At 31.2% G+C, this 27575-nt stretch overlaps 1 protein-coding gene and 1 non-coding gene across 5 annotated transcripts in view; both read right to left on the reverse strand.

Annotated features, from left to right (window-relative positions):
* Positions 1-35: 35 nt before the first annotated feature.
* LOC127702713 (NEDD4-like E3 ubiquitin-protein ligase WWP1) overlaps positions 36-27575 on the reverse strand; it is a 51969-nt gene continuing 24429 nt past the window's right edge. Inside the window, exons 11-21 of one of the 4 annotated variants that reach the window (XR_007982549.1) lie at positions 26723-26851; positions 21467-21620; positions 17432-17520; positions 16743-16902; positions 15503-15636; positions 13674-13814; positions 12716-12836; positions 11417-11521; positions 8476-8572; positions 4524-6082; positions 36-4412 (exon numbers count right to left, since the gene is read on the reverse strand). Coding sequence is in view for 1 of the 4 variants with exons in the window: in XM_052207005.1 (XP_052062965.1) it covers positions 5910-6082; positions 8476-8572; positions 11417-11521; positions 12716-12836; positions 13674-13814; positions 15503-15636; positions 16743-16902; positions 17432-17520; positions 21467-21620; positions 26723-26851 (1303 nt within the window). In the remaining 3 variants the exon portion in view is untranslated. Of the gene's footprint in view, positions 6083-8475; positions 8573-11416; positions 11522-12715; positions 12837-13673; positions 13815-15502; positions 15637-16742; positions 16903-17431; positions 17521-21466; positions 21621-26722; positions 26852-27575 lie in introns of all 4 variants that reach the window. The other 3 variants (XR_007982548.1, XR_007982547.1, XM_052207005.1) reach the window with 3 other exon arrangements.
* Positions 22506-22578, reverse strand: Trnat-cgu (transfer RNA threonine (anticodon CGU)). The gene has a single exon. It is a non-coding gene; the product is annotated as a tRNA-Thr (tRNA).

Here is a 27575-nt window from a genome sequence, read left to right on the forward strand (position 1 = left end):
TGGTGGTCTAGCAGGGCAGAAAAAAACATTCAATGTTAGATTTATAAAATATTTAATTTCAGTCTGTTTGAAAAACTTAAGAATTTAACTTAGAATCACACATGAATAAATAACGATAAATCATGATGCCTATCCCAAGCAATGAAGAAAACATTACAAACAAGAAATCTATGCAAAGGCCATTTTTTGTATATGGTCTTGGCACCTTTAGACAATAACAATGTGCCAATCCCAATACACCTTTTGTGTGTTCTTACATATAGCTTGCATACATAATTAAGCATTTTTAAAATACAACACCTGGTTTGTGACAAATGTCTACATTATTCATCTGATTATATGCAATAATGCGAGGAGAAAAACATGAGTACATTTCTGTCATTTTTCTCCTGAAATTGATCTTTTATCTAATAAAAACCACCAAAAAAAACAAACCTAAGAATATATATTGTTGCGCACAGAGTGAGAGTAAATGTTGCTCAGATAGTACTTAATTCGGAAAAAACATTTCTACAAATCCTAATGCATGTACCGTTAGTTTAATGCATGTACCGTTTGTTTATAATTATTTTAGAATAAGACACTATATACATTCAATATTGTAGTTTTAAGTTTTGAAATAACAGAAAAAGAGAAAGCTCTGTCATCATCTTGCTCTTCACATAAATACTAGAGATTATGAGCGAGAACCTAACAAATACTCAGGAAACTTATGGAACTTCTATCTGTTTATTATAACTCATTCTGTTTGAACAATTAGCAAATTTAAAGATTTATAAACAGTTGCTGTTCTCGTCAGTGGACTCATTATGCTATTGCAAATAGGAAATAAAATAAAACACATGCATAGGGACTTTTAAAGAAACATACAAATGAACGATTTCTGATAATTAAACAGACAATAATTTTATAACAGACTGAAATATTACATCAATATTTTACATGTACATCTTTATTTATCATAGCTATCAAATGAATGTATTGTCGTTTCTCAGTTTATATAAAAACATCATTTATAAAATTTGTATTTACAATAGAACCTTTAAGGTGTGCCAGTACATATGAAATGTTACTGAAGACTCTCATCATTGTCCTTTCTTCTTGATATACCATTGAAATACATACTTTCTGGCTTGCTAGTTAATGTTGGATAAAACTTATATATTAAGGAAATAGCCAGGTCTGTATAAGAAAGAAAAAAGTTAGGGCGTTCATGACAATAACACTTGATAAATTGTAGAAGCAATTTTCTGGATTAACCTTCATCAGGAATCCTTAAACCCTAAAATTTGAAATTCAAGGATGAATAAATACTTCAATATTGGCAGGAGTATTACTACCAGAATGGACCTATAGAGAATGGCCAAACCCATCTATTAAAGGAGTGTTATAAATTTAAAGATGAAATACCAACAGATCACACAACTATAGTAAGTCTAAAACACCTATATTTATCCATATCATTATAACCAAAGTTCATTAATAAAAAATAAAAGTGTTTTATGAACAGGGTACTTAAAAAAAATTTACCTTTAAAATAATTATATAATCCGAATTATGGTTTTGTCTTCATATTTACTCTGCCATTACCATTATTAATTACTGTTTTAAGCATATAATATACCGGGGGAAGCATTTTTAAAATAGAAAAATTCATCAAAGCAATTTCAAGTATTTTTTTAATGGGAGAAAAAAAAATTCCAGAAATGGTGGCATATTGATACATCAACCAAAAGCAGCAATTTGAAAAGTGCCTTCAATGAAGACAAACATTTTATTTTGGAATGCTAAATAGCAGATTGTAATAAAACTACAAAATTATCTCCGAACAACAAAACAATACAGATCTACTTGTCAAGTAAGTTAATCAGACAAGGGCAGACAAATGCAAGCAAAGATTTATGTATGTAAGACTATAGCATCATTTAAATTTAAAATTCATAATGAATTATTATGGTTATTTAAAGTATATAATGTAAAGAAGAATAATTGAACAAATTTGAAAATGTTATATTTTCAGTAAATGTTGCATAATCCATAAAGCACAATACACATTACAACTGTTGAAAGTTTCAAATGAAATACTGTCTACAATATCATCATAAAAACTTCAGATTAATATCCACAACATTTATTGTGTTTCATCTGCCTTTTGAATGTAACAAGGCATCTTTGTGTGTAAACTATGTTTTCAAGACCAATGCAACATTTGACTAGAAAGAATAACCCTTCAAACTTCAAAATAACATTGATGATGTTATGATATATACAATGATCAGATACCTGTATCTATTTACAAATCACAAAAAAAATACAACTGTTCATTCACCTTTTATAATTAGATGACATTTGAAGCACATCGTTTCAACAAATGCATAATTTGCAGACAACATTTAAAGAAATTTCACTTTTCCTGTTATAAGAGAGCACATACATAGATAACTGCAGATTTTCTTATTACAAATACAAATCAATTATAAAATTTTCTTATTTAAAGAAACTCAATTAATTTACTGACAAATGAAATTAATTTGTTATATAAAAAAATAGTTTGAAAATGACTTGATCGTAAATGGAAGCATAATAATGTTAAAAGGAAATATAGAAATCAAAGGAAGAAGAGTAAAAATTAATGTCCCCAAAACATTAAACCGATATGAAACATAGAAGTACATAAAACTGTACTCTACTCAAAATACTTAAGCAAATAAATAATCTACACATGAAGTCAATGTACCCAAACATGAGAGGAACACAAAACATTGCCTGTTAGTAATAAAGTTTCTGTTATAAGTACCTATACAATAAATGTTTATATGTAGTGGTCTCAGTTGGCAGGATTTTCTAAAATATTTGATGTTAATAACAATAGGGTATGTCTTATAACAGTAATCCATATGATCTTTCAAACCTCAACTGCATCCAATAATCTCCAACGAAGAACAAAATCTCAACATCCCCAAAAATGTTTACATTTTTTCTCTTAAATTTCAACTTCATTACTAGTTTCACCTCTTTATACAACCAAAATCAAAATGTTCATGTGTTCTAATGTAAAATTACCACAGCTTAATAGTTTTGATCATTGTGTAGTAACATTACAATAAATCTTTTTATCAACAAAAAAGGGTAAAATCTGATCTATGAAATGTTTTTGTATTCCTTTCCTGTTAAGATTATGCCCATGAAATCTCTATCACAAACAAAGCATGATATGTGTGAACAATCAGAAGAAAATCAATCATATCCTACATCTAAAACAAAATTATAACCTAAATTAATTTGTTATGTTGATTGGAAGCTGTTTTATTTTCTGGAGTATTTATTAAATGAATATACAAATCAATTTGCATTCATTGCAAGAATCCAGTTAGTTATGTCCAGAAACTTGGAAGTTGGTCTTAGAACAATTAATTTGTATCTCTACCTATTTTCATTCCACAGAGTGTTGTTACATGCTGTTTAATTCTCTCAACAAATATTACTAAAAACTTCAACTGAGTTTAAAATTCTTCATATTGTAACACAATTGTGTATTTCAAGTAAAATTTGAAGTATAAAAACTGGTTTGAAAACAAAATTCAATACAACATATGCTTATTCAGAATTAAAATCAGAACAGCCAAAGCAACTTCATGCATTTAAGTATAAAGCAAATTCAACATGCAATAATACAAACTGATGGATAAATTTACCATAAAAAGGGAGATAATATGCTGCCCCAAATACTTTCAGGAACCAGCATCTTTTATAGTTGACAAAAGCCTTTTGAACTATATTGAAGAAAGTGTAATTTTTTAATCAATGTATTATTTATTTCCTAAATCACCTGACAAACTACACATCCTCATTCAGAAAACATTCATGCATAGACCAAACAATGATACACACCAAATACAACTTAAAAGAAGAGTTAATTACAGTTTTCTAAGCTTTCCTCAAGTAGTTTCAAAAAGCTATGTACAATATATATATATATATATTAAACAACAACATAACAAAACAAAACCTATCTGACTTCAACTAAACAAACTATCTAATAAAATCATGTATCTGTTAATGTAGCAATTAATTATTTGGGGTTTATTGGAGTTTTTTTCCAGTTCTAGTTCTTAACAATGCATGAATACTTCAAATTTTAATCATATGAAATGTTTTGGTTTTTTTTTGCATATTAAGCTTCGGAAAAAAAACACAACATGTATTCAAGTTATGTCAACAAAAGTAAAATATATTTCATTAATAGTACATAATACATAGCTATGAAAGTGTTTCATTCATCAATGATAATTACAAAAAAATCATGCAATTTATAAAATTAAAAAAAAATAATAATAACTTTAACGCTGTTTTCTATTGGTCTGTTGGTAAATATTCTATTTCTGAAGTTTTGCAAGATCCCCTCACTAAACCTTTTATTGTCATTTCCTGTGTATTTCTGAATTTTGTAAGATCCCCTCACTAAACCTTTTATTGTCATTTCCTGTGTATTTCTGAAGTTTTGTAAGATCCCATCACTAAACCTTTTATTGTCATTTCCTGTGTTCAATCATACAACAAAAAAATCCGGATTCAAAAACTTACCCTGTATGGTATAGTTTTTGTCAATTATTTTGAAAGAGAAATTTTTTAAACCTTCAAAATATCTAAAAAGTCCAATATAACATACTAGCAGTAAGTCCTGCAATGGAGACAGACCCTCCAATTAATAGCATTCAACACCACATTTACATAGTAAAACAAATGTTGATCATGATCTGACTATAAGTTTGTATAGTTGAAGTTAGATAAGACAACAATAATTAACAATTAAGATCACAGTAATGTAGAGGTAACAACCATTTTCATGATTATCCCACCAATCAGAATCATTTAGAACTCGTATCCCACAATTCTCTACAAAATACCAATCTGGAGAGGTTTTTTATGAATGAATTACACCGGTTGACCTGACGTCAATCGGCTAAAACGATGTCATTGAACAATCGGTTCTTACTGTGGCTTATAACATAAGCATTGTGACATAGGAAATTTACAGGAAAGTTCATGAATTCGAAAGTTGTCTATTGATTTTACTATTTCCTGTAGCCATTTTTAGGTAAGATTTATTTTTCAATTGCCAGATTAAAGCTTATTTTTGCAAATTATCTAGTTCAAGCACTGGGAAAAGGCACCTTATTAATACTTGGTAATGAAATAAAATAAAATTTCAATTAGTACCTGAGAGATAGAATCAGCAGTCAAAAAAGGAAGTCCTAATATCTAAAACCAATTTCTGATGACACTTAAAAACAGATCATTTAATTTTAATTAGTAATAGTGACGAAAGGCTTTTTAATCAGCTGGCAAGCAAACCAGTATGAGATTGGCAAGCACATAAATATGAGAATGCAGTACTAAAAAATCCTATTTAGCAGAATAATATGAACATTCTGATATTTCTACCAAATCAGACTATATTTCCTTGTATTTTTACAACCAAGATCAACCATACAATATTATCCTAAAGCTCAGTAGAAATATTATCTCTTAAACAACACAAGTTTACTACAACAACAAAATCTGAAATGTACAAAATCTATGTTTTAGCTTAAGAAAAAAAGTGAAAAAACCTTTCATTCTAAATTGCTCAGCTTTTTCTCTATATTAAGTTGAAATTATATCTTATTGTCAAAAGATTTTTTTCAAAGTTGAAAAAACCAAATCAAATCAATTGCAAAACAAAATGCCACATCAATCACCGAGAACTTCTTACTCTATTATAGTCCAATTTAAGGTAAACATATGGAATCATACAATTACCATGCACAGAAATACAAGAAAATAGGTCTTTGGTTTTTTGGCTTGTGCCTCTAACATTAAATTTCATATTGTTTACAATGTTTTAGAAAGACTATGAGTTCCTCTTCTCATTCTTGTCCAAATCCTTCAGTTTCTTCTATTGCTAGCGTCAGTTTTTCTACTAATTGTTCGTAACTTCTGTATGGAGGAAGATCCAGCCGATTAAAACATGTATGACTTCTAGGCAGCCATGTTTCCTTTCCTACTTTCTCTATACAAAACCTCTGTGGTCCATTGCTCCCTACAAAATTATTCAGATTGTGTATTTATACTTTTTTATTGAATACATAAAAATAGACTACTGTGAAAGTACTTTTATTTGTGGGGTACAAATTTTCCTTGTTTTCTTGGATGGCTTTATCCACGAATTTAAGTGTCCAACGAAATATAACCACTGTTGTCCAAATCAGGACATGGAAAGTTCCCAATGTAGATTTGACTACATGTATACGAGCATATAATTTAAAGAATACATCCAATTGCAGCAAACTCACTTTGAACTAGATAACTTCAGACAGGATTTAACCTTTCTAATCTTTAAAAACCTAAACTGATTATATATAGTACAACTTTTAACCTTTCATGAAAAATTAGTTTTGATCCATGAAAGTCAGACTTTCGGTGATGATAAGCGATGATGAAGTGTTCATTTTATCTCCTCATAATACTCATGAGAAAAAAAAAATTCATATTAAGCTTTCTTTTTTATTTCATAAGAATTAATTCTTCAACTCAAAAGTACATTTGTAGCATTTGTTTTAGGTAACCGTTTCTGTAAGTGACATGTTTATGGCCTGATTAACACCTTTGATGATTGTTAGTTTGTTGATCCTTCCATTCAGGTTAACTTGTGTCATCACTTCTAATTACATGTGTGTTATAATCAAAATGTTTACTTTATAATTTCCTTCAATCAAGACAATAGACCACTTTCGAGTTTGTCCTTCACCGGAAAAAACTCGTCAATTATGCACGCCTTTATGACGTCATTTACCAGATAGAGGGGATCGCCTGTATCCCTGCACTATTAACGTTCATCAAGCGTCTTAGTGATCATCCTTGTGCAGGATAAACTAGAAATAATGTTTGTTCTGTAGGTACTTAATCACTATTTTCTAATGACAGCAGTGCTGATTGTCAATTATGAGAATTCAATTTTCTGAATAATACGTGCAATATAGCATCATAGTTTTCCAACCACTCGCTCAACATGGGAACGGAAGTGACGATGCCCCGAAACGCACGAATGATGTTCACTAAAACAAAGTTTTTGACGGAAATGCATCGAACTCGAAAGTTGTCTATTTGTAGGCATAGATGAATCAGCTTATTTCAGAAAGCTATTATTTTATTCATAATTTGACGAATATTATCAGTAATAAAACATGAACGTTGTAAGTGGAAATGAACACCTTATTTTGCAATGTCCCACAAATCATTATAAAACAACATAAGATTTTTTTCAAGAATCTTTGTTTCTGATGGCTTCAAATTCTTCACTAGATTTTTTCAGAAAACTGTAGCTAAAATCCATGAATTTAAGAACCAACGAACATGTAACTTTTGATCAAACCATGAAAATTGATACCCACGAATAAAAGTACTTTCACAGTATAGCAATAACTGTATTAAAATTGAAACCAGTTGTTTCAAGAAACCTAAATGAAATTACTGACAAAAAAATTCGTAAGGGTTCCGCGGAACCCAGTGTCTCGCCTACTTTTGGTGTTATTCGCAGGCTCAACAAAAATGAGGAAAAAAATTAATAAAAATATTCCTCTCTATACTATCTTTTGATTGTAAGTAGCTTCTGTCCAAGTTTGGTAAAAATCCAGGATAATTTATGAATCTAATAAATGTTTTAAAAACTTAAACTGCAGAATGTATGTAATGTTGACTGGAAGAAAAACTAAGTCCATTTATAAGTAAAATACGGAAAAAATGGAACAAAATTTTATCAAAATTTCCTTCTAGATACTAGCTTTTGATCATAAACAAGCTTCTGTCCAAGTGTGGTACAAATCCAGGATAGTTTAAGAAAGTTGTTAAAATTTTAAAAACTTTAACCACAGAGTGAATGTAATGTTAACTGGCAGAAAAACTAAGTCCATTTATAAGTAAAATACGGAAAAAATGGAATTTTTTTTTTACAAAATTTACTTCTGGATACTATCTTATGATCATAAACAAGCTTCTTTCCCAGTTTGGTAGAAATCCAGGATAGTTTAAGAAAGTTATTAAAATTTCAAAAACTTTAACCACAGAGTGAATATTTGTGGATGCCGCCGACGACGACGAGGGAATGTAGGATCGCTTTGTCTCGCTTTTTCGACAAAAGTCGAAGGCTCGACAAAAACCTTTATCACAACAAAATTTTTATAAACTTATATTTCTCATAAACTTGATCTTTATGTGTGTGTAACTTAGTTTGTATGGGATAAGTTTCTTCATGAATGTGGTAAATCAAAATATAGACATTGAAAAGGACATACAGAAGATGAGAATCACATTTTCAGTTATGAAATCTTTGCTTTTTTATTTAGTAAATTTCTTTGATTTTTTTTATAATCCTATAGCTATACAGGCTATACTAAATATCCATTTTCATTCATGAATCTGATACTGGTTCCTTACCCATAAGTTCCATAAATCCACCAACAGGGAGTCGACATGTACCAGTTACAAACTGTAACAACCTGGTTCTTTTTTCGTTGTCAATATCTCTCACAAACTAAAATGTAAAAAAACTCATAGAGAAATGTGAGAACTGTCAGATGAGGTAGGTAAAGCCATATAGTATATTCCTAAAATTCTAACAATTCTTGAAATAATTAAAAATATTCCAAATTCCAATAAAATGCTCCGCAGGGCGCAGCTTGATACGACCGCAGAGGTCGAACCCTGAACAGTTGGGGCAAGTATGGACACAACATTCAAGCTTGATACAGCTCTGAATTTGGATTGTGATTAAATATTTGACACAGCATAGGTTTCTGACACAGAATGAATGTGGTCTAAGAACTTAAAAATTTTAAATTGGACATTCACCTATTATGGTCCAATATCCAAAATCTAAATACATGGTTAGATTCAGCAAATCAAAGAACCCCAAGAATTCAATTTTTGATGAAATCAAACAAAGTTTAATTTTGGACCCTTTTGACCTCAATGTGGACAAAGTTGATAACGGGGCCCAAAAATCAAAAATCTAAATACATGGTTAGATTCAGGATATCAAAGAACCCCATATATTCAATTTTTGTTGAAATCAAACAAAGTTTAATTTTGGACCCCGATTTGGACCAACTTGAAAACTGGGCCCATAATCAAAAATCTAAATACATGTTTAGATTCAGCATATCAAAGAACCCTAAAAATTCAATTTTTGTTAAAATCAAACTAAGTTTAATTTTGGACCCTTTGGACCTTAATGTAGACCAATTTGAAAACGGAACCAAAAATTAAGAATCTAAATACACGGTTAGATTCGGCATATCAAAGAACCCCAATAATTCAATTTTTGATGAAATCAAACAAAGTTAAATTTTGGACCCTTTGGACCTCAATGTGGACCAATTTAAAAACGGGGCCCAAAATCTAAAAACTTAATACACGGTTAGATTCAGCATATTAAAGAACCCCAAGAATTCAAGAATAAAACTCCATTGAAATCGATCAAGAAATAAGCAATTTATACGAAGTATCTTCTTTAGCACAATACTGTGCAATTGAATATTTCTTGCTATTGTGCAATACTGTACAATTGACAATTTCTTGCTATTGCGCAATATTGTGCTATTGGATATTTCTTGTTATTGCGCAATACTGTGCAATTGAAGATTTCTTGCTATTGCGCAATACTGTGCAATTGAAGATTTCTTGCTATTGCACAATACTTATTATATAATAATTTACACATCCTGTTTGGTGTGTATCTCCTACCATATCATTATTATTTGCTTTTAAATATTAATCAGAAATAACCAACTTAAAATGGAAAATTTTAAAAGAAAAAAAAAAGGAAAAAAAGAAAAAAAAAGAAAAAAAAAAATCCCCCCCCCCAAATTTTTTTGAACCCCCTTATGATTCATCACCCCAAACTCAATCCCAGCCTTCCCTTTGTGGTATGGTACCTTGAAGTACAATTTCAGAGAGATCCATACACTTGAACACAAGTTATTGTCTGGAAACTATAAAAATGCTTATTTTTGGCCCCTTTTTGGCCCCCAATTCCCAAACGTTTCGGGCAATTACCCCCAAACTCAATTCCAGATTTCCCTTTGTGATATGGAACCTTGTAGTACAATTTCAGAAATATCCAAACACTTACACACAAGTTATTGTCATGAAACTAGAAAAATTCTTGTTTTTTGCCCCTTTTTTGGCCCCTAGTTCCTAAAATTTTGAGGCAATTACCCCCAAAATCAATTACAGCCTTCCCTTTGTGATATGGAACCTTGTGGTACAATGTCAGAGAGATCCATAAACTTACACACAAGTTATTGTCTGGAAGTTACAAAAATGCTTATTTTTGGCCCCTTTTTGGCCCCTAATTCCTTAACTGTTGGTACCATAACCCCCAAAATCAATCCCAACCTTCCTTTCGTGGTATTGAACCTTATGGTAAAATTTCATGGAGATCCATTCACTTAAACTAAAGTTAGAGTGCGAAAACCAATGTGTCTTCGGACGACGCCAGATGACGACGACGACAACGACGCCAACGTCATACCAATATACGACCAAAAAATTTTTAATTTTTGCGGTCGTATAAAAACATGAAATATCACATATCTTTAAAAATAAAACAAATATATAATGCCAAAAGTTTAGCAGTTGTCTCCCTTTGAATGTAAAGCATATTAAAACAAAGATGACATTTTTTCCAGTAATAAATCAATTTACAGCATAAGGAATGAGTTTAACCAGATATTCAGTGCTACACATTTGTATAATATGTATATTTATTGATTTTAGTTATCCATGTTCCAACAAAATTAATTTGGATTTAGAAAATACTTGCATGTAAAGCATATAAAACTTCTAATACTGGCACCTGAAAGTTCAAATGTACTTCCTCTCTTAAAATTTTTCGTACCTTGGTGAACATCCATTAACGTATAAAAGTTCTATAATTTTAATATTTATTTCTTATAAAAGGGTTTGGCACGATATCAAGAGTGAAAACACATTTGACCTGATCAATAAAGGGTATAAAATCTACACAATTGTTTTCAAAGTATCAATGAGTCCTGAAGTTTGACAGTTTTCTATAATCCCTTTTCAATACTATATATTAGATTGATTGAATGTTAGTGTTTAACGCCACTTTAAGCTATATTGACTTTATCATGGCGGTCAGTTTTAATGGTGAAGGAAGCCAGAGTTTGCAGAGAGAACCACGACCTTCATCAGGAAAACTAGCAATGCTAAACCATTAAGACTGGAATCCAACGCACCTGCCAAATGCAGGGTTCGAACTCACTTCAGTGATGACAGGCTAGTGATACAGCAGATAACCTACTTAGACCACTCGGACACCTGACTATTAGAATACTTCTTCATATAACTTTACCTTCCAGAACCACATAATCTGTTTACTGTTTCTCTGATAATGTCTGTATATTGCGCTCCTTTCCCAATCATCAACATCTATTTCCTGCATACCACACAACATCAACTGAAAGCAATATAAAATGGTGAAAATCCTAAAAGCAAGAGGACTAATTTAAGATTTCATACAGTATAGGAATATAAGTTAAATTTGTGTTATCTTCTATTCTTGTCTAAATAGCAGACTTTCCTGTGTGTTATCTTATATTTTTGTCTAAATAGCAGACTTTTGTGTGTGTTAACTTATATTCTTGTGTAAATAGCAGACTTTTGTGTTTGTTATCTTCTATTCTTGTCTAAATAGCAGACTTTCCTGTGTGTTATCTTATATTCTTGTCTAAATAGCAGACTTTTGTGTGTGTTAACTTATATTCTTGTCTAAATAGCAGATTTTTGTGTGTGTTAACTTATATTTTTGTCTAAATAGCAGACCTTCTCATGTGTGTTATCTTATATTCTTGTCAAAATAGCAGACTTTCGTGTGTGTTACCTTATATTCTTGTCTAAATAGCAGACTTTCGTGTGAGTTATCTTATATTCTTGTCTAAATAGCAGACTTTTGTGTGCGTTATCTTCTATTCTTGTCTAAATTGCAGATTTTCGTGTGTTATCTTATATTGGTATACCACGAATAAAAATGAATCCACAGCAATTCTCATGTCATGGCCAACAGCAGGTCAATTATATAATTGATTGACTTTTGTAGTTAAATGCAATTTTCAACACAATGGCTATTTTCTATTGGTGGAGGAAGCCAGAGTACCTGGAGAGAACCATGACCTTTGGCAGGAAAACTGACAATCCCAATCCTAATCAATTAATATAAAGGTCAAGGCACCTGCCATGTGTGGGGTTCAAACTCTCAACCTAGCTGTTGACAGCATAGAGATGCAGTAATGGATCTAGTTAGGCCAATCCGCCAGAGAGGCCCCCAGGTGAAGAAATTTTCTTTTTGATTTCTGAAATCTTGAGAAAAAATTGTCTCCACCCCCCACCACCATTTTTTATTCTAATTCCTAAACTTTTGGGACCATAACCCCCAAAATCAATCCCAACCTTCCTTTTGTGGTTATAAACCTTGTGTTTAAATTTCATAGATTTCTATTTACTAATACTAAAGTAATTGTCCTGAAACCAAATGTCTTCGGACAATGACGACGTGATACCAATATACGTTTTTTTGCGGTCGTATAAAAATGAGTTTATCCTTATTTTAAAACAATGACTTGACATTTCTAAAAGAAAATATGTGTGTTTCTACCTCCAACTCTCTCTCATCAAAATATTGTAACCATTGTAATGGTACAACTTCACTAAATCCTTCCAGGAATGCTTTGGTCTGTTCTTCTACTCCTCGTGCAAATCTCCATTGGGTCATTAGGCTGAAATAAATACAGGTTGATCATAGACAGAGATAAAAGGTTTTCTTTGAATTTTAAGTAGGTGAACTAATGAATAATTTAATACCTTCGAAACATATATATAAAATAATTTGTTTAACACTTTCTAATTTATATTAAATTTAAAGGACACTGCAAACAGAATATTTCAAAAAGGGGACAGGACTTCCTTAACAGTATCTCTTCTAAAACCCGAGAAAGGATTTTAATGAAACTCTTGTAAACTTTTTATCTAATAAATTTTATTTTGTATTTATCAGAATGACTTTTGAAGTTTCCTATATCAAACGATGAATTTTGCTATTTCTATATATACAATGTACATGATTTCTCTATGTACATGAACAGACAAATGGGGAAATAAAGATGCTATCACTGCTAACAGTACATGTTATCTAATAATTGCATTTCTATTAAACGATTCTTTAAACTTTCACATGAATAAATCACATAAATCCTTGCACTAACGACATTTTAATTATGTAATGATGATAAATCAATCATGTCATTTTTTGCTCCAATAAAAAAAAAAATTTATAAAAAATATTTTTAATAAATTCAAATGTATTTGTATTGTAAAGTTTCCATATTCTGCAGTAAATATTTAATGCATAGCTTAGGAGTAAATGAATAATCAATTAAGCTTGAGATCACAGTTAAACATTTCTGCTGAATCATTAAATTTCTAATATGTTTTACCACAGAAGTACTTATCTGGTCCTGTTTTAATTTATAAACATAGTTGGCTGGGGATAACCTGTTAGTAAAACAGGTGATTTTATTCAGAAAATATTGATGGTTTCCTTCACATTTACTTACTTAATATATTCTTCTTTGTTTTCTTCTGTTACTTTAATATCTGCACCTCCTTCCTTTAATTCATGCTGATCAATTTTACCAAGAATTTCAAAGTCCGCACAGAAATACATCTCTAACCCACATTCTTCAATATCGTTATCTCTGAAAATGTACAATTTTTTATAATATCAGTCTACTGCTTTCAATTCCCATAATGTCAACCTCTAAGGGCCCAGTCAATTCTCATTATGCCAAACATCAAGGGCCCAGCTAATTCCCATTGTGTCAAACTAAGGGCCCAGCAAATTCCCAGAGTTCACGAAAATGGTCGGTCCTGTCGGTCCTGTCGGTCAAAATGAGGCTCGGACCAGTATTTTGAAGGCTAGTGCCGGTCCCAATGACCGATGTAAAAACGGCCGTTGTAGTGCATATTTCGGCACTTTTTTACATCGGTTATTAGATGTACCGCAACTGTTTCCAATAAGTGTTTACATCGGTTATCAGATGTATCCGCTGCCAATTTCCGGTACTGGTTTACACATTTATTATAAACAAACCAAAGCGGCGATCTACACGTGGCCTACTTAATTTGTCCATAGAGCCATCCCTGGCAAACAATCGGCGATTGAACCCTACAATGGAGCAAACAAATACTGTAACAGCCGAGAAAGTGATTCAGATGATGAAATGGATAGTGAAGATGACTTTAAATAAGAACAATCAGAAGACCTGAACTGGTCTTTCATTGTTAATTTGCCTGTGGGTGCGAAGAATAAAACTAATATTAATAAAGTTATTTTTCGATAAAATATGTTATCAATTTTTTTCAGGATAAAATTGAGAGATTTTGTAGGACTGGCTAAAATTTTGTAGGACTGACAATCATGCTTTGTCGGTCCCATGACCGACGGGTCAAAATAAGTTTTCGCGAACTCTGAATTCCCATTGTGTCAAACTCTAAAGGCTCATTCCATTCCCATTGTCAAACTCAAAGGGCCCAGTCAATTCTCATTATGCCCAACTCCAAGGGCCCAACTAATTCTAATTGTGTCAAACTTGGGGCCCAGCAAATTCCCATTGTGTCAAACTCTAAGGGCTCATTCCATTCCTGTTGTGTCAAACTCGAAGGGCCCAGTCAATTCCCATTGTGTCATTCATTAAGGGCCCAGCTAATTCCCATGGAGTCAAACTTTAAGGGCCCAGTCAATTCCCATTGTGTCAAACTTTAAGGGCCCAGTCAATTCCCATTACTGTGGATTCATTTATTTTCGTGGGTACCAATTTTCGTGGATTGAGAAAAACTTGCATATTCGTGGATATTTAATTTCGTGGTTTTGGCAAAGTCTGTATACAAGTCTATAGGAAGTTTGGCATTCGTTGAATATATAATTTCGTGGTTCACTTGCACCCACGAAATACACGAAAATTGGTATCAAACGAATAATAATGAATCCACAGTATATCAATCACTAGGGGTCCTGTCAATTATCAATATAGCAAACTGTATGTCCCAGTAAATTCCCCTTATGCAGAACTCTTTAATTCTTAAAGTTTTCATGATTAGATCTTAACTTTCAATTATAGTTGCTTTAGACTTGAATAAATTCCCCAAAAATGATTCAACTTGAAAGATTTTTTTTGTTTCTTGAAATTACTAAAGTTGTAATAGATGTTGTAATCATTTATTCTCAAATATTTTGGCGTGTAATTTAAAGCTAAAACATCTATCATTCTTTGAATAACATGGCAATATCAGCAGCAAATCGTTCAGTAGAAGAATATTACAAAAGTTAATTACGTCATCAAATGTTCTCAAATTTATCACACCAAGCTTTCCATGCTTCACTTACTTGATCCACGTTAATGAGTTATAGAATTCTGAATCTACAGTTTCTACATCTTTCAACATAATCTTCTTATTTAACATTCTCTTATAAAATGGTAATGTAAATCCACTGTCAATAAACTTCCCATGATATAAGGCCTACAATTAGAAATACAAACATATAATGCTACATTTATCTTTGGAAAATTACTTTTTTTATTATAACCTGGGTTACTGTGTCCATAGTAACCATCAACATATGCAACAACTTCATAAGAAATAGTGTGTGCATGTCAAATCAATATCAATGAGTCATGAAACACTGCTTTGTAAATAATATAATAAACTTTTGATATTTCTACACTTTCTTTCTCAATTGACTACAGCTTCGCATTTAAATATTATGTTACACACTTGTCTGTTCACATTATACAGAACTTATTTTCAGGGGTGTGCATGGTGTGCTCATAACACATTGACACTCCCAACACCTTTACAAGGAAGAACGACTATAATCCACATTATACAAGTTTTACGGTCACCATCATGAATTATTTGACAGATAAAACATGGTTGTGTCTCGACTTACAAAAGACATGTTTTCCTCATCTTAAATCTTGAAATACCAGAAAAGTTGGCTGATCTGCTAATTTACAAGTTGTATCTAATTCCATATTGCTCCATTTATAATGCATGAGATTCCCTCATTTATTTTCATATCTTGATTTGTATATTAAAAATGGGTTTCCTACTTTTTGAATATTGGTGTACTACTGTAGACTCTTCATTTGTCATTGAAAGCAACAAAGCTGGTATGTTAATTAACAGAGTTGCTCATTTCTCAAAATATTTTTTCCCTGGTGGTCCTTGAAGAAAATCTGCTGGTCCTTACTATTATTTCTATTGCAAAATATCAAAATTGTGTCGATCCCTTGCAATTTTTTGTGGTCAGGACCTTTGGACCACCACTTTTCAAGAAATCTGCTTACTGTGTATAGCTCAAACAAAATCTTCGAGCTGGTACAACTTAATTCCTGGTAAGAGACATATCTATGAAACTTGTCAGTTGTGAATTTTGTTTTGTATTATTTCATTATACTATGCTTAGTTTTATTTGTTCATTGTTTTCTTCATTTAAATACTCCTTTTTCATTTGGTTGCATACAAACTCTCAATAATTTTAATTTCTACTTCTTGTTTCATCAAACAAGTGTTTGCTTTATTTCTAAGATTAGAGTACTCTTGAATATTGTTAAGAAACTGACCATGGCAATAAACCGTCCAATGAATCTAAAGTATATAAGGTGATCTGGGTTAATACTAGAAGCAGGGTTAATCTGAAGACAATAGTTGTTATGGCTGGCATACTCAAATAAACAATACATCGGATTTAATACGTCATGTGACAAGTGAAAGAACCATTCTCTGAAAGAAAGAAAAAAGATCATTACTTTGTTATGTAATGAAACAAACACTTTGGAAGAATTTTTGTGTGTCGGTTGCCAAGTATTTTGGTTGTAAAATTACTTACATAATAGAATTTCTTAAACTTTGTCTTGAAAAAATTAGTATTCATTTACTTACACACAACAAATAAAGAACTGCTGAACAAACACCTCTTAATTTTCGTATTGGTAGAGATCCTTTAAGTGGATACCAATGGTACGCAAGGTTGTCAAATAAACTTAATTTAATACCACTAGATGTAGATCCTGATGCTGATCTTATGGCGAAACATGTCGACAACTTAAATTTGCAGTTCACATAAGTGTTGTTATAAAACTAGAGTTATTTAAACACAGCAAGTAGTCATATGAAGTTTGAATATGATGTATCTAGCCATACAGAAATGTGATTATTGTAATGTATCTGATTTCAACTTGTGTATTTCTTATTAATATTGCTTGCTGTAACTATTGTCATCATAACTATTTCCAGTTCATTATATACTAACCTTGCTACACCACCATAATCTAGACCTTCTTCACCTTTAAAGATTATATATAACCGTCTTCTCAGGTCAAATGGCTGTAACCTCATTATCTAAAAACAAATTTATATTGAACATTCCAAATTCCTTAAACAGTACATAACAGTTCCTAAATCTGTTTCCTATTTTTACAAATTTTTAATTGTAACTGATATTTAGTTCTAAGATCTGATGATACAGATTCTGTGTCCATGCTTTGCTTAAAAGTCTGACAACATTAATCTCTACTTTCTGTTCAGTTAATTCTTACATTAGCCTATGAATTCTGCCTCCACATTTTTGAAGGTGTGTATCATTTGGATAAAACCTTAGGATCTTGAAAGTTCTTTAAAACAGAAAGTAGGCTGAACATTGTCAGATCCTTGTAAGCAAAGCATGGACACAGGATCTATATTTTAATCAGATTGTTGATACACTCAACTAAAATGTTAAAATAAAATCAACATTCATTTACACAAAACTTTTTATTAATATTCAGGTACCTCGAATTTTCATCTGAAATATATACTCAAGTTGTCTTGGATATTCTTTTAAAAATATAACTGTATGAATCGATTCATGTCTAGAACCTAATGGTAGTTAATTATATACAAATGTCGTATCATAATGTTTTGAGGATTTTTGTTATTTGGAGAAGTAGGTGTTGATGGTATTCTTTAATACTGTAAATTCAGAAATTATTGCGTGCATTTATTATTGCGACCCTGTCATTTTAGATTAAAATGCGATTTTATTTTTTGCGATATTGAGACAAATCCTGTTTAATTCATATAAAAAATTTCAAAATGCGAGTTTAAATTATTGCGATTATAACTCTGTCGCATTTTTCGCAATAATAAAAACATCGCAATAATTTCTGAATTTACAGTAGTTGTTTCAGTTTAAACTTTTCAGACTCAGTGAAATTTAAACCTTGACATATTGTATATCTGTCTATTGCTAAGGAGTTGGAATAGCTGTCTAATTGATAAATACCCCACATCTTGGTTATCAATAAATTTACTTCTTTTACTAACAGTCCACAGTTCTTGAACACAATGTGATTGTTCATCTATAGATAACTGCTAAAATATTTGTTATATGAGCTTGGAAAAGATCATTTTCATGTAACATGTTTGTCAGTCTTTTTGACATGATCATTTTGTCAGTGTTTTTGACATGATAATTTTCATGTAACATGTTTGTCAGTGTTTTTTACGTCATCATTTTCATGTAACATGTTTGTCAGTGTTTTTTACGTCATCATTTTCATGTAACATGTTTGTCAGTGTTTTTGACATATAAACAGGTGATAATTATCACATTGTATGTGAATAGCTTAGGCAAATTTCAAAACTAATAAAATGCTTCGCTTGGGCGCAGCTTGATACGACCGCAGAGGTCGAAACCCTGAACAGTTGGGGCAAGTATGGACACAAAATTCAAGCTTGATACAGCTATGACTTTGGATTGTCATTAAATATTTGACACAGCATAGGTTTCTGACACAGGATGAATGTGGTGTAAGAACTGGAAAAAATTTAATTTACCTATTATGGTGGAATATCCATAAACTAAATTGTTTGTTAATTTCAATATATCAAAGAATATGTAGAATTCAATGTTTGATGTAATGTAATAAAGTTGAAATTTGGACCGTTTTTGTTCAATGTGGACCAATTTGGTAACATGTATAAATAATCAAAAATCTAAATACATGGGAGCCCATTTAAATACATCATAAAGGTATTAAAATAGAAAGTGACATCATAGTCATGGCTAAAAATAAACAAAAATCCTTAATCAGCAACATTTAAAGTAATATCTAAAAATAAAATTCCTTTGTAACCATAAAAGCCCATTTAAATACATCATAAAGATATTAAAATAGAAAATGACATCATAGTCATGGCTAAACATAGCTAAAAACCCTTAATCAGCATCATTTAACAGTAATATCTAAAAATGGAAATTACATCATAAAGGTATTAAAATAGAAAATGACATCATAGTCATGGCTAAAAATAAACAAAATCCTTAATCAGCATCAGCAACATTTTATAGTAATATCTAAAAATAAAATTCCTTTGTAACCATAAAAGCCCATTTAAATACATCATAACAGATATTAAAATAGAAAATGACATCATAGTCATGGCTAATCATAGCAAAAACCTTAATCAGCATCATTTAACAGTAATATCTAAAAATACAAATTTCTTTGCAACCATAAAAGTAAAATAGAAAATGACATCATAATCATAGCTAAAAATAAACAAAAATTTTTTTTATTGGCAAATTTTAAATGGAGTTTATTATACTAAAACAATAAATTTGCAACCATAAACATGATAAAACCCCATTTAAACACATCATAAAAGTATTAAATAATTCAACTACATCATAAGGCTATAAAAATAGAAAATGACTTCATAGTCAAGGCTAAAGGTAAACAAAATACCTTCATCAGCAAAATTTTATATTGGCAAATTTCCAATGAAGTTTATTACACTAAAATTGTTGGCAAATTTCCAATTTACATAATTTAAAAGCAGTGTAGATGAGATATTTAAATGAGTTTGAATTACCAACCTTACACTGCTTTTAAATAATGTTCTTTACTCAATTATTTGTCTATTAAAATGGAAACCCTTGTTTTTTAACCTTTTTTCCCCTTATTCCTTAAACATTAGAGCCATAACCACCCCCCCCCCCCCCCCCCCCCCCCCCCCAAAGCCAATTATTACTTTCCAATGTAACTTAAATTTCCAATATACATAATTTTGAATTTCAATTCCTCATGATATATAACCGTATCATTATTATTTTCTTTCATATATAAATCTGAAACAACCATCTTTAAATGGAAAATTTTAAAGAAAAAAAAAGGAAAAAAAAAAATCCTACCTCCCACACATTTTTTCAACCCCCTTTTGATTCATCATCCCCCACCTCAATCACAACCTTCAATTTGTGGTATGGTACATTGCAATACAATTTCACAGAGATCCATACACTTGAACACAAGTTTTTGTTGCAAACTAAAAAAATCCTTATTTTTGACCAATATTTGGCCCCTTATTCATAAATGTTTGAGCAATTAACCCCAAAACTCAATTCCTACTTTCTCTTCGTGATAAAAAATAACTAACTTAAAATGTAAATTTTAAACAAAAAAAAAATGAAAAAAAAAAATTACCCCTTTTTTGACCCCTGCCCCCCTTATGATTCATCACCCCCACCCCCCTTTCCCCCCAAACCAAGCTCAATAACAGCCTTGCCTTTGAGGTATGGTACCTTGTAATACAATTTTAGAGAGATCCATACACTTGAACACAAGTTATTGTCTAGAAACTAAAAAATGCTTATTTTAAACCCCTTTTTAGGCCCCTTATTACTAAACGTTTTGGGCAATTACCACAACACTCAATTCCAGCTTTCCCTTTGTGAAATGGAACCTTGTAGTAAAATTTCAGAAAGATCCATACACTTACACACAAGTTATTGTCATGAAACTAGAAAAATGCTTGTTTTTTGCCCCCTTTTGGCCCCTTATTCCTAAAATTTTGAGGCAATTAACCCCAAAATCAATCCCAGCATTGACCCTTTGTGATATGGAATCTTGTGGTACAATGTCAAAGAGATCCATATGCTAACACACAAGTTATGTCTGGAAGTTACAAAAATGCTTATTTTCAGGCCCCTTTTTGGCCCCTAATTCCTTAACTGTTGGTACCATAACCCCCAAAATCAATCCCCACCTTCCTATTGTGGTATTGAACCTTATGGTGAAATTTCATAGAGATCCATTCACTTAAACTAAAGTTAGAGTGCGAAAACCATTGTGTATTCGGACGACGACGCCGGACGACGATGGCGACGACGACGAGGACGCCAACGTCATACCAATATACGACCTCAAAATTTTTTTGCGGTCGTATAAAAACTGCTTTCATTGTGAAATCGAACTTTAATCATGCATGTTTTTGTTTTTATACCCCTTAGTGGCAGCTTACATACCTGAGCAAAAGAATCTTCAAACAGATTGTCTCTAGAAACTGTAATTTTAACATGTCCTGGTAAAGCATTGGATTGACATAAGTATCTAAATTGTCCTAACTTCCAGCGGAAACTTCTCTCATACTGAATTGGAACACCATATGCACCTTTGGGACTAAAAAGAGAAGATGAATAACATTATATTCATAGTACCTAGAAGAAAACTGTATTTTAATTCAATTTTAAATCTCTAAAAATGGACAGTGTTTTGGTAGATTTCAGTGTCATCCTAAAATATTTTTTGAACTGCAGTTAACATGGTTAATGTATTTGATACAGTCATTACAGAATATTAAAATTCTTTCCTCCAAATTACCGCAAAAACTGAGGAAATTAGATGTGCAAAATTGTATTCTTAAAACTTTTAAAAGAGTATGAAATATGATCTAATATAAATGTTGACAGGAATTACCAGTAATTTGTTGTCACCTTCAAGACTAGAGTCCATATTGGTCATCACATTGTGGATGACATATGCTAGAAATGGTGTTCTAAATTTCATCAAAAATCTTGTTCATTGAAACATGCATTATAATTAGGCTTTACAAACTGTTTACTAATTCATTCTTGGATGCCCAGGCATATATTCTTGGATGCCCAGGCATATATTAATATCAAATTTTTGTAGTGCTGACTATTGTTCAAAGACAAAGGTCACATTTACAAATATACTACCAGTTAGGAAAACACTGAACAAATGCAATACTGAAATTCTTCCTTTCCTGTTTAAAATCAATGATTGTATAGGACTTAATTGATTTCCAACTCTCTCATCCATTGTGTACTGAAATTATGCCATTTCACTTTTTTTTTCAATTATGTTAACTAACACGACTTATACCTCGGCATTCAAAACATTTCTGATAGTGATTTGAAAATCAATTTTCAGATTTTATTGTACATTGTAATTCATTACCTAATACATAGTTTTATCGATTTTTATTGATTATTTCAACCTTGTAATCAATTCCAAAAACAAAAACCACACCCAAAAATAATGTGCCCCCATTGAGAGTCGAACTCAAGACCCCTGGTTTACGAGACCAGTGCTCTAACCACTGAGCTATAGGGGCAGTTATGTATGCCAAGCTTATCAAGGCTATACATACATTTATAATAGATTATTGATTAAATCTATATTTATCTACATATAGTTCATTTCAGAGCTATGATGAGTATGACATTAATTCTATAGTCTGTTTCATTATATCAATTTTTAAAGCATTTAAATTTTGTCATGCAGAAAAAGGGTCATTGGTTTATTAGTTCTACATTTTAAACTAGTCTTAAGCCTCTACCTTTAGTCACGATTTATTAACATACAAATAACCTCATTTGGCAATTAGCCAACCAAGAAGTTTACATAAACCAGGATAAGTCAAAAGTCCAATGTAATTGTTATGTATAGGACAGGAAGTATTGATTTCATAACTAAAAACATAAAATGTAAATTTCAAGTAATGGGAGAAAAAACGTTTTTTTAATTACAACAACTATTCTATAATTTACACAACAGTTATATTTTCAATTATGTTTTCCTTGCCACTACTAACATTTAAACCGCAAGGGTTTAATGAAATCTTTAAAAAAAACATTGGATGTAATTTCACAATAAAACATAATGTCATCCTTAATAACTGTCATGATTTCATTGAGGAAAATGAAATCATGTACCACCTTTTTGTAAATAATTTTTATTCAGTAAGAAAATGGTAAGATACAAGTTAAGAAGAGGTAAATTTATTCAAAGTGTTCAAGAGAACAGTTTATTCAATTTTAGTGTTCTATGTGACATGAAATATGCAATAACATTAACATTTTGGGTGCAAAAAGTAGGACCACTTCTGTGATCACTATTTACAGAAAGGACAATATTTTCTGGTTGCTAGTTTAATTATCACATATCATATACGTTCCACATTACAATAACGTTTTAATACAAACCATGTAACATAAACTAGACAGTTAGTTAAAACAATACTCCAATCAATAGAAAATTAATAAAATGGCTATGACTCATAAAAATTACTGTAAAACCAATAAAGCAAGTATACTTTTGCATCAACTTTAAATTTTTGTACTGCAACAAGAGGAAGTAACGAAATAAGTTTTTAGCCTTAAAAACTCCATAGACAAATAAGTTAACTAACTGTAATAATAGTCTGTATTAAATATTCTTTGTGTACATTATTAGTAACTGATAAATTGTCTAAGGCAGATTTGTAGAATAGTAAAATTGTTATTTGTATAACTGATGTCATGATCCTAAATTCATGAAAAATAACTTTTGAAAAATAATGGTTATAGGTAATAAGTTGAATTAACATTTATCTGCTCTCTAAATATTCTATCAAGTAATACTGGGTAGAGATCAGAGAGGTTGTGTTCATAATATACACTGGCGTATACTGTCAGATAAACAGTTTAAAAGATCAGACATGGAACTCCTGAAAATTACTTTAGCAAAATACCAGAACCAGAACCACTAATTCAGCCTGGTCAGGCAGAACATAAAGAAAGTAGAGCATATTCTAAACAAAATAGTTCCTATGCATAGCTCTAATATTTAAAATATGGGAAATATTTGGGTTATTTTGATGTGAAATAAAAGCTTTAGCACCTGTAATCACTGTTGAATCCTTGTTGAATATTTGTTTTGTATGATAAAAAATTTATCTGAAAAAGAGAAGGCTATATTTGCCTGTTGCTCAGATCATAAGTACCTGTTTTTGCTAGGGATGGGAATTTTTTGGGGAATCAATACTCAAGTACTCTTTACTCGATAATATCCTGTAAAGTTGCCTTTTTATTTTGTTGTCTCTTTTATTACATGTACATTCAGATCATCTAATTACTTCACTTTGAGCAATAAAACAATATTTTAGTTAATCACTTTATTACATCCACAATCAAAGATATTTACAAAAGGTAACGACTCATGAACCATCAATCTTTGTACATCAGAGTTAGACACAGTGTCTAATGATCAGTCCAATGAGGCTCATCATAGTTTATTCTGTTCTTATTCAAGAAGACAATTTTGACTACTTCATCTATTAGGTAGCTTAGTTTTAATGAATTCAGGAGATAACAAAATCTTCTTGGAAGGAACGGATGTCACAGATACTGCAAACAGACATCTTTAAATAAGTCATAGTCACTGATTTTTTGTGGTTTTATCACACCAACATTGACAGGAACTCTTATCAGGATATAAGTTGTCCTAATCTAGTATAAATTTTTCAATTCCAACTCGTCCTGCTTATCTGTTTAGTAGAGATTCACAAAGAAGGAGGTCATTGAGACATTTTGACTGCAATTTTAATGAACTTATTGTCTTGCAATCAAAGTCAACAGTGAAATCTTTTCATGTTATGATTAACATGATTAAGGGAAAATACAAACCATGTATTCATTGTATGTACACTCAGATGGAAATATTGTTGAGATGAAAATATCAAATTATATTTAAGTATCTGAGTATGAAGTTTTCACTTGAGTATTCAATCTTCCAAGCAAGTTCTTGTTGCCATTTCTAGTTTCTTCTGAACTCTTATATTCAATTTAACGTATGATGATTCCTTCAGCACAAGCCAGGCTTAAGTATTGTTTTGACATGAAATTACTTCCATTTTGTTTATATTTGTGTTGTCAAATCGAACAGGTTTGCATAACCTGTTACTCAGATAATCTTTCGAACGGTTAACCGATAGTTAAGTTGATGTTTAAAGACAATATCTATAGTACCCTTCACACATACATTTTTATGATACGACAAACTGAAGTTTATCCTTGGGCATTATAAGGCTAGGCTTTGAGCATTCCTGGTGAAGTTTACTTTTAATAATTACCGTATCTACTACGAAGTATGTAACTTCAGATTGAGAAGATGAAAATCTTCTTTATCTCAACAAGTTGACATTGTCTGAAACCATTGATTTTTTAAAGATTTTCTCTGGTGTCTCAGATGTTTCAATTTGAGATGATTAAGCGTGTTACTCGTACAACCAAATATACATTAATTCCATTCACATGATTTGCATTTACTATTTTTGAGTTGGCATTTCGTTTAAAGAATGATAAAACCTAGGAGGATGGAGGTGGCATATTTACTTATTAGGTCTACATCATACCACATCCTCTCATTTTTATATGGATAATTTTAATTGATGAACTGCAGCATAATTTTTTTCACACTTTCTTAATTTATTATTTAATACATAAAAGATACATCTTGGCAATAGGAATTAACCAATGTTCACAACTCTAAAATCAATTTTACATATACACAACCATGACAGAATAAAATGCTCTGCAGGGTGCAGCTTGATATGACAGCAGAGGTCGAACCCTGAACAGGTGGGGCAAGTATGGAAACAACATTCAATCTTGATACAGCTCTGAACTTGGATTGTGATTAAATATTTGACACAGCATAGGTTTCTGACACAGAATGAATGTGGTTTAAGAACTTAAAAACTTGAAATTGGACATTTACCTATTACGGTTCAATATCCAAAATCTAAATACATGGTTAGATTCAGCATATATATCAAAATTAAAGAACCTCAAAAATTCAGCTTTTGATGAATCACACAAAGTTTAATTTTGAACCTTTTGGATCTAAATGTGGACCAATTTGATAACTAGGCCCAAAATACAAAATCTAAATACATAGCTAAATTCAGCATATCGAACCCCAAGAATTCAAGACTTTGAATTAAACACAATTGAAATTGGTCAAGAAGTAAGCAATTCAGAAGTATTAGAAAAGTATTGTTTTTGGCCCCTAGTTCCTAAATAGTTATGGCCAATACTCCCAAAATCGATCTCATTCTTCCTTTTATTGGTATGGAACCTTGTGATACAATTTCATGGAGATCCATAGACTTATACTCAATTTATTGTTCAGAAACCAGAAAATCCTTGCTTTTTGACCAATAATTCCTGAACCATTTGGGCCATAACCCCAAAAATAAATCCCAACCTTTCCTTTTGAGATATTGAACCTTCTGGTACAATTTCATAGAGATACATACACTTATTCACAAGTTGCTGTCCTGAAAGAATAAAAATGCTTTTTGGCCCCTAATTCCTAAACAGTTTGGACAATAAACCCAAAAATCTGTCCTTTTGTGATATGGAACCTTGTGGTACAATTTCATAGAGATCCATACTGTATATTCCTCTCCTTATTAATTAAACTAATCTACTCACCCTTTAGACTGGCCTCCTCGTGGATCTTGGAATGTGGTAGTTTTTGTGTTGTGATCCACAAAGTATCTGACGCCGTCTGAAGTGTATCTCATCTCCCATCCTTCAGGTAAAGGATCCTCTTGTATAATACTGTAACAAACAATATATTTATTGATTTTAAGTTGTACAATGTTGCTTTTAACTAAAAGGGTCATGTAAATAAGATTTGCCCCGACAGAAAACATATTGGAGAGGTGGGATATATTACATGTAATTTTTATTCAAAATAGGATGATATTTGAAAATAAGGGCTTTTCAAGAATTAAATGTAAGGGGGAATGGAGGCATTTTTTTAGACCCTGACCACCAATAAAATAAAAATTTTCATTTTACTTGAAATTCTTACAAACTTCTTAAAAAAAAAACCTGCTTCGCTGAGCGCAGCTGGATACGCCCGCAGAGGTCCAACCCTGAACAGTTTGGGCAAAAATGGACACAATATTCAAACTTGATACAGGTCTGAATTTGGATTGTAATTAAATATTTGATATATTATAGGTTTCTGAATAAATGTAGTCAAAGAACTTGAAATTGGTTATATGAAAGATTTCTTGCTGTTGTGCAATACACTGTGCTGTTGTGTAATACTTAGTAAATCTGTTGTCAGACTATAAACAAATAAAATCTTATGACTATAAACAAATAATTTAATTTTGGATGTAACGCGTCCTCTGATTGGCTGACGTTGTTTTGTTAATCAGCTCATAGACATAATTTTGTCATGTGACCGTGACGTCATCAACGTTTTTTCATGGTTTACTCCGGTTTAAATGGAATTAAGAATTAAATTATAAGAAATGACTGTAATATTTTT

Source organism: Mytilus californianus, unplaced genomic scaffold (assembly GCF_021869535.1).
Source record: "Mytilus californianus isolate M0D057914Y unplaced genomic scaffold, xbMytCali1.0.p SCAF_5, whole genome shotgun sequence".
NCBI lineage: Eukaryota > Metazoa > Mollusca > Bivalvia > Mytilida > Mytilidae > Mytilus > Mytilus californianus.